At 28.9% G+C, this 9,327-nt stretch overlaps 1 protein-coding gene across 2 annotated transcripts; it reads left to right on the plus strand.

The window, feature by feature from the left end:
- Nucleotides 1-1,388: 1,388 nt before the first annotated feature.
- On the plus strand, nucleotides 1,389-8,616 carry LOC141454630 (beta-catenin-like protein 1). Of its 2 annotated transcripts, XM_074129070.1 has the most exons (11): nucleotides 1,389-2,037; nucleotides 2,115-2,336; nucleotides 3,760-3,866; nucleotides 3,948-4,119; nucleotides 4,204-4,363; nucleotides 4,484-4,707; nucleotides 5,795-5,943; nucleotides 6,153-6,334; nucleotides 6,443-6,618; nucleotides 7,052-7,241; nucleotides 8,329-8,616. In XM_074129070.1, exons 1-11 carry the CDS (start codon nucleotides 2,008-2,010, stop codon nucleotides 8,415-8,417), a joined length of 1,701 nt encoding a protein of 566 aa, XP_073985171.1. In that variant the 5' UTR covers nucleotides 1,389-2,007; the 3' UTR covers nucleotides 8,418-8,616. The 2 variants fall into 2 exon arrangements, with proteins under 2 accessions (XP_073985171.1, XP_073985172.1); XM_074129071.1 differs by lacking the exons at nucleotides 1,389-2,037; nucleotides 2,115-2,336 and adding an exon at nucleotides 2,670-2,980.
- The last annotated feature ends 711 nt before the right edge of the window (nucleotides 8,617-9,327 follow it).

Genomic DNA, 9,327 nt, shown 5'->3' on the forward strand with positions numbered 1-9,327 from the left:
GTTTTTATACAATAATCTATCTTTTATTGTTTTTTTTTTTTTTTTTAAAAATCACTGGACAAAATTCCACTTTTTTCCACTAGGTTATGTAAAGTAAAAGGCCTTCTCTTACTTCAATGAATAAAATAAGGAATTCGTTCAAATTAGAACGGAAGGAACATAAATTATTGTTTAATTCTTAACAGCCTGATTTACTTCCATGCCTTTTTAATTTTGTATTTTTAGTTTGAAGTATTCTCAGACATTCTTCTCATGTAAAATAGAAATGGAAATTAACAATCGCAATAACAGCTGAGACCAAAACGATAATAGTTGCTTCTTATAGGGCTAAGCCGGCAGATCTATAATTTGACTTCTTCCTCCAACCTGGAGACTTTTTATGTAGAAGTTACTGATAAGTCTTAAAGCTTCCTCAGAATTAATTAGAAAAAAAAAATAAGAGTTATAATTACCTATAAGCTGACTCGAACTAGATAATGAAAGATCTGGAGGATAAGTTGTTCGATCTGGAGCTAATATGTTGTGTAAGAACCGTGATATCAGCAATGAATGATTTCCATTCTAATGTATTTAAAAATAATCTAAAGTAGAAATGAAAGTGAAGGTATTAAAAATAAATTCGTAAACGATAGTTCAGAATTAATACTTTCTTATTTTATCAAATTTATGTAATTATAAGAAAAATTAAAGATTTAGAAATGGTAAGGAAAAAAAAATTAGCGTCAACTAATCTTCTGAGATTTGATTTGATAATTCAAAAACAACTCAGTAAACACTTTAGTTTTATAACACTAAATAATTTGATTTTCAGATTTAATACCGCTGATACTGGAGTGCTGCCTGCGGAACTATGTATTTTATTAATAGAAGTATAAGTGAAAAAAGACCTAAAACATCTATCCGATGAACATAAACAAACAAATTTTGATAGAAATTAATTAATAAAATAAGTATTATGTTGTTATTACATGAAATATATACATACGTACATATGTTTATTTTACAAACTACTGTATGAAATTTTACTTAAAAGTTGCACGTGTTTCTTGTAAAATAAATACCGGATCGCCTTACACTCATATTTAACTACGTTGGTGACTCACTAGAATTTGGATATTTGGTGCTCCAAATATAAAAAATAAGTTGTGCAAACATTAAAAGAAAGAAGTGTAGTAGTTACATAGAACCATAAAAAAGTACATAAAAGAGTTGCATGTGACGTAAAAATGAACTAATTTTTAATTTTTTTCAATTTTATTATTTTAAACGATTTTTAGTTTTTTTTAATCTTGCATTTTAATAATTTATATATTTACTTTTTTAAAATAGAATATAAATACTAAGTTTTTATAAAAAGTAGGTATGCAGAGAAACGGATTTTTTTTTTTTAAATCGAAGGTTTTTATTTATTATTCTGCAAGGCTATTCATTATCTGTATAAAGGTAAACAAATCATATAATAAATTAAATTGTCACATAAACTGCATAAATTAAGATTTTCTTGACTTCTTTATACTTCACAATAAACTTGATAAGCATATTCTATTAATATTATCGGCGGGCTGCTGGATGTAAACTCTTTTATTTTGAGGAGTTTGTTAATGATATAACAATTTATTAGTTTTTAAAATAATAAAACACGCTGATTTTGAAATATCATTAAGCATTAACATTTGTGATTACATGAATGCCAAATGTACCGTTGATTTTGTCCATCGTCGTTCTCAGTTCGTTGAATCCCGCAAAGATTTTACACTTTCATCCATAATCAGCGATGATTAATCAGTTCAAATACTGGAAGGTGAACTACTTTAACTATGCTTTTAACACAAGGGTTAAAATAAAACACAAGGGTTACTTGTGAGTAAGGTTATGTTTATTTGAGTATAAGTTCAATTCTGTTTTTTGACATTCAAATTAAATTTAATATTTCCTAAAGCAATTATTCTTACTATTCTTTTGTTAATAGTACTTTTAAAAGTTTTTTTGTTGAGCAAGTAATCAGTTATGGATGTGGGAGAGTTACTTTCATTTAAGGTAAGAAGAAATCATGTAAACGTAAAAATTCAATAATTGTTTAAAATAGGCATATATTTATGCTTGCAATTTTACAGCCCCTTAGTACACCTAAGAGGTATCAACCAGGAGATTTGGATGAAGAGGAAGAGGATTACGATAAACATAAGAAGATGAAAAAAATTCACAAAATGAAAGCGTCTGAATTAGAAAGACTTGAACGAGAGAAAAAAGAAAAACAAGAAGAGGAAGCTAGAGTTAAAAAGGAAGAAGAGCAGGATATGATACAAAAACTTGTGGAAAGCAGTGAACCGAAAGAAGTAAATAACTTTCTTATTTTGTAGTCTAAATAATTACTTAAGTTTTAATTGGTAAGAACCTATAGTCTCAGAAAGACTTAAAAATTGATTTAAAGTGGCCCGAATCTGATATGACCGATAGTTGTAATTTTACATTATGAGATTATTGGATAGTGAAGAGCTTGGTCCCCCTCACCAGACAAATAATTAATGATAATAATAATGTTTGTCGTTGTTACATTATTACAAGGTCTATACGGGTAAATGGGTTAATGCGTAGAAATACAACACCTGGTAGTATCATGTTGGACTACCTTTCGGGCCCGAGTTAATCTCATTTTTTAAGCATTTCTTTTAAGCATATTGTTCAGTAGAGGTTATATATTATTAAATATTTTTGGATTTTACCAAAACGAAATTTAATTTAATATTACGGCTGTTAACTAATGGAAGAGGTTAATATTGTTCTTCTCATTGTTCTTTGTCATCACTCCCGTAGCCAAAAAGTTTGATTTGAACTTGGACATAAACTCTTTTCCTTTAGGCGTCATTAAATAAACTTTCCCATTTTTTATTTGTAAAAAGTTACAAACCAATGTGAGAGAAATATTTCGAAGTTCAAAACTGATGGCGACTGTAGGAAAAATGACTGTAAAATCTAAAAGGTGATCGTTAAAATCGCAATTCCTTAGATATGTATGATTCTCGCTGCTATCCACAGAATCCATTTATTTTAGTGATCAGGAGTAATATTAAAGTCTTTTCAGGTGATATTAATATTACATTCTGGGCGGATTGATATTCTTACAACCAACTGGTTTAACCAGTCTGGTTAGACTTTGATCTCGAAATATGTATTCTCGCCATAGAACCATACAATATACTGAACGGCATTTTAGAGGAGAGCTTAGTTTCACATCCTTCTAAGAACCTCGCTTAAATTTTTTTTTATTAATGTTTTAAATAAGAGTAATAAACTTGCATGTATAGAGTGTGGATACTAATTTGAAAGACAATAACGGTAACCACTTTCAGAAATCGCCAATATCTAAAGTGAGTGCCACACTCGGTCAAGCGATTATCTTCAAATGTGTAATGTAAACCACAGAGTTATCTCTCATTGAATTATGGGTGTTATGTACGAAAATTGCATCAGAGGAAAGTCTTCTTTCCCGGAAGAACTTGAAAATTATTTAAAAAAGGCAAATAAAAAATCGAATAAGTAAAATAGTTCTTTCGCTTGATTGATTTTCTCAAAAATCTTATTGTCAGGTTCCATTTGGCGAACTTACACCAGATACTTTACCTTTTATATTCCTGACCCAGCAGTTGGAGGTGAAGCCTTGCATAAACAGATATTGTTCTCAATACCAACGTTCGTTTATGGGTACTTTTATGATAACTTATTTACTTTCGTTATTAACAATGCTATTATTTTACCCAGAATGATATATTAGATGAAACGACCTTAAAACGTATGCTGCTTCTTTTTGAAAAACGAGCTTTAAGGAATCAAGAAATGAGAATAAAATTTCCAGAATCTCCCGATAAGTATGTTTAATCTAAAGACTGAAAGAAGTATAAGTTTTTTTTTGTTACCAAATTATTATTTTATAGCTTTTTTTTGTGTAGGTTTATGGAATCAGAATTGGAATTGCATGAGGCAGTTCAAGAATTACACGCAATTGCTACCGTACCTGATTTATATCCATTAATGGTTCAATTGAATGCTATTCCGTCATTATTGGAATTATTATCCCATGAAAATACAGATATATCTGTAGCTGTTGTTGATCTTTTGCAGGTATTATTTATCTGTAAAAATTAAATAAATCAATATATTTGTGAATTAAGTGGTTTTATATAATTAAGGAATATTTTAACTTAGGAATTAACAGATGTTGACATATTAAACGAAAGTACAGAAGGTGCAGAAGCTTTAGTTGAGGCCTTACTTAATCAACAAGTAATTTCTTTATTGCTACATAATTTGCAAAGAATGGATGAGAATGTCAAAGAGGAAGCTGATGGAGTTCACAATACTTTAGGTGAGATCCAAATCTAATTATAATTCGTAATTTAATAAACTTCTGCTTGAATAAAACCATTTTAAAAATTCGCTCCTTTAATCCAAATATATATTTTTAAAAAATTGTATATTTTTATAGCAATAATTGAAAACCTCGTTGAACTAAAACCACATTTAGTTAGCGAAATTGGAAAACAAGGATTATTACAATGGCTATTAAAAAGATTGAAATCTAAACTACCAGCAGAACAAAACAAACTTTATGCGACTGAAATTTTATCTATATTATTACAAAATAATGTCGAAAATAAAACATTGCTAGGAGAACTTGGAGGAATTGATATTCTTCTGCAGCAATTAGCTGTAAGTATCAAATTTTTAGTCGAAACTTCATTTTAAATATTTATAATTATTTAGATATGCAATGGCCAGAGAACGCCTTTTTAGACGACATTCTTTTAATTTCGTGATGTTTCTGATGTACCTTGGTGTCCTTTATCAGGAGCTTTTTTAGGAGTGAGAAGTTGTGTACATTATAACCGTATGAACTGTATTACCTCAGTTTGTTTTTAATTAAAGATAACAGTGTGTATTTTTACTTTTACAATTAAATCCTTTTCATATTCCAAAAGAAGATTTGACTTTAGCTGGTCATCGTTAGTTGAATTACTTGAGTTTTTAGTATTTTTATATTTTAAAGAACAATCATTTCAAAATAATTTGTGATTTAAATTTCACTCTTTTTTTACTTTCTTTAATTATCTATTTCCTGGGTATTGAATGGTTTGAATCATGTTTTCTAAATAGCCCATTTGAGCTTAGAGTTACAGAAGCTAGTCACCTCTCGGATCGGGTTACAATTCGTGTTCCATTGTAGTGAATTGAATGTAGAGTATCTTTACAGAAAACTCAACAACTCTCCAACTACCTTAAAAAATGTGCTAACTATTTTATGTTATTTGCAAAAACTTCGAAAAAAATTTCTTCGTTCGAAGAATTTTTAAATATATAACATCTCTGTTATAAGAAACATTAGTAGACAACTGTCCTACATTTAGAGCTTCAAAACAGCAAAATTATTTGGTGCTTAATAAATAATAGGTTCCTTCGAAGATCCAAGTCAACATCACCATTCATTAGTCAATGCCAAATGCTCCATTTATTGATTTATAAAATTAGTTTTTGGTGCTCATAACTTAAGTTGTCAACGATGTCTCCTCCCCAAAATGGGACGTAATTTATTTTGCAATCAATGCGAAAATAAATAAAATTAAAAATAAAAACCGTCAAGCATTATAGGTGAATGACCAAAAAATATTGTTTTAATAGTTTGCTAGCATGTGAAATAATTGTAAATGGTTTATTTTCCTAGAAATAATACAAATTTTCAGTAGAATCATAATTAATGAATAGTTTTATAGTTCTTACATCGTTTGATCCGTTGTTATAGCAATATAAAAGACATGATCCAGCAACTGCTGAAGAGTGTGAAATTATGGAAAATTTGTTTGATGCGCTGTGTTGTAGTTTAATGATATCTACTAACAAGGAATTGTTTCTTAAAGGAGAAGGTTTACAGCTGATGAATCTGATGCTTAGGTATTATATTGTTATATATTTAAGATTTACTTTTTTATAACTTAAAATAAATTATTTTGTGTGCCATTATCAGCTTTCATAATTCTCATTACCTCAAAACCAGTGTGTCCACTGTGTATCATTAATTAATTTATATTATTTTATTGTATTTTTTTTATCTGGTGGAAATATAATATCGTTTCTTTCAATATTTTGCTTTTTCATTTCAGAGAAAAAAAATTAAGTCGGAACGGTTCTTTAAAAGTGGTTAATTACGCATTAATAGGTCCAGATGGTAAGGATAACTGTAATAAATTTGTAGATATTCTTGGTTTGAGAACCATATTCCCATTATTTATGAAAACTCCTAAGAAAAACAGGAAAAAAATGCTTACTGCCGAAGAACATGAAGGTTTGTAAAAAAAAAAAATTACATTAAGAATACACATCTAATTATTGTAAACTTTTGGTTCTCAAATTTTGAATTCTTTTTAATGACTTTAATCTTTTAAATTTACAGAACATGTCATTTCTATAATTGCTTCAATGCTTCGAAACTGTAGAGGAACGCAAAGATCTCGACTGTTAAGTAAATTTAGCGAAAATGATCATGAAAAAGTAGATAGACTTTTGGAATTACATTTCAAATACATGGAAAAAGTTGATTCAATAGATGCAGAATTAGAAAGAAAAAATGTAAGTATATTGTTTTAAATTCATGTAGGGCATCGTAGATTTTATAGCATGCAAATGTATAATTTTTCTGACCGATTTCGTGTTAACATGATCATTATCCAGTATTAAAACTGTTTCATCGAAGGATTTAACGTCCTGTAAATTACAGGCTGTAATACTGATTTTAGTTACACAATACTTGCTGAATGTAGGTGGGTAAGGTCCCGAAACACTATTTTCCTCCGACAACACAAATTCATCATTTGTTTATATAATTTTATCACATTTATTACCCTTTAGTATATTATTATTATAAAATTATTTTTATGTTTATTCATACAAGTTACACTTCAAACGTATACTCTTATTTATCTTTTAATCAGGTTTTGCGTAATAATTATACACTTTATGAAGCTTTAAAATTCTTAAAGTCAAGTTATAAATTTAATTTTAGGAAGAGAAGGAAATGGATGAAGACGAAATTTATCTAAAACGTCTAGATGGTGGTTTGTTTACACTTCAGCTGGTTGATTATATAATGCTAGAAATCTGTGCTGGTAGTCCTCCAAGCGTTAAACAAAGAGTCACACTTATACTTAACCAAAGAGGTGCTTCATTGAAAACAATCAGGCACATTATGAGAGGTATATGGTTAACGCTAATATTAAAAAATAACCTATTTTGTTCTGCTCATGAATTAATTAAATACTTTTCGGCTTGCTATTGGATTCCTTACCGGTACTTACCTAATGCTTATTTGAAATTTACTCGGATTTTGGTTAAATTGCTAGTCCAACAGGAAATGAACCATTCATCGATCCACGATAAAGCCGGTCGGAGCTGTTTGTAGAGTAAGATAACTGCTTAATTTTGTCAAGTTCTTGAATTTTTGTCAATTCCAATATATGGTCGTCATTTCAGTTGCATACTTTCGTTCCAGCTAATCCCTATTAAAGTAGAGAAGAACGATTTTGCTTTAAACGATAAATTAGTTTCTAAATATATTACTTATCACTATTTTTCCCTAACTGACAATGTTTTTAAAGACAACTTAAACTGCAGTTCACTGCAATCAAGATACACCTATAAATCCATTTTTCACTACACTTTTTAGTTCCAAACGATCACTATGTTGATTTTTTAAGCGTGTTCAGCAAAAGGTTTTGATGAAGGTTTATATTTTTGACAAATACATTTTCCTTCTCGTTTGATTTCTAAAAAAGTAAACCTCACTTTTGAGGAAAATCAGCGTAAAGCGAATTGTTCATCAATCATCTCTTTCCTTTCAGCTTTTTAAATTTTACTACCTCAAAAAACTTGCGAAATCACTAAACGTAAAATTTAATATTCTACTTGTGCATTAAATACGAAAGAAAAATCAAGGCTGAGCAATAAGATGTTTCTGTTAAGAAACATTATGTCAAAGCTAAAACCTTGAGCTAATATATTTTGCGTACATCCATGCTTTAGTAAAATGAGTCTGTAGGTGAATAAAAATAATGAAAAGCTTAATCCTCCTCAACACATTTACTATTTGAATGGACTATTTTTTCCCCCCGAAAATATATAAAATAGTTTAAAGAAATCCTTGTGCTGTGTGACGGTAATTTCACCTGTGATAAAGAGTGCGATACATCGATTTTATGTAATTATTGACTTTATTTACACAAAGATGCAAATTTTCTTAGTTTGCATAATTTAATGAAATAACGTCATTGGTGTCGATTATAGAATATGCTGGCAATCTTGGCGATGATGGAGATGCTGAATGGAAAGAACTTGAACAGCAACATATACTACAACTTGTAGATAAATTTTAATTTTATAGATACTGTAAACAATAAAATTCAAAACTTTTCATTTTATACAAACAATTATCCCTTTATATATCATGAAATTGTTAGTTTTAAAATCAGTTTGGATTTTCATCTTATTGTAAAGTTTCAAATTAATTATAAATAAGACTGTTGTTTGTAAAACATTTTAAAAATAAATAATAAATTTGTACAGTTAAATAAATTTAAAAGGTTTTTAAAGTAATTTTTTCCTTCAAATGAGTGCATTTATGGAACTCATATGAAGTCGAGTTTAATGAAACTCATAAGTGAAGCTTATTTATGAATTTTAATCTTTCTTTATTGATGCTCGCATTTACACTATTTGATCAAAAAATCATGGTGCTGTTAATACTTGGATGTGTTCCATAAGACCGCCACTTAGCTCGAAAAATTTATAGTTAGAAGCAATGTTGTGCAATTAGCCTCCTTTAACAAGGAACCCATCTTTCTTTAAAAAAAAAATAGAAATTGAAGGTAAGTGATAGAGTTAAGTAAGCATATAAAACAAAGGAACGATTTACCACAGCAATGGTCTTAATAAATTTTGGTAAAATTTTACAATGTGATCTACAGCATAAATTAGGGCCGGTGAACTTGCGGGAAGAGAACTTCATTAAGTTTACGAGAGCAAAAAATTCGATAGGGAGCTATGAGTACAAGGAAAGCTTTAAGGAAGACCAAGGGAAGAGTGGAAAGAAATATACTACCACAAGTAGTTTCTTCTATAAACTCTTAATGTTAGCATTTCATAAAAAATAGAAAAATATTACACATGTTTTAAAGTTAACAAATTTCAAATTAACGAAAATGGGGCTTTTTGATCTCAAATACTGAGGAGGATTACTTTTTCAAAAAATTCTAATTTCCATTTTTAAATAGAAATCTATATGAC

This window comes from Rhodnius prolixus, unplaced genomic scaffold (assembly GCF_049639745.1).
Source record: "Rhodnius prolixus isolate KJV_2025 unplaced genomic scaffold, Rpr scaffold_9, whole genome shotgun sequence".
Taxonomy (NCBI): Eukaryota; Metazoa; Arthropoda; class Insecta; order Hemiptera; family Reduviidae; genus Rhodnius; species Rhodnius prolixus.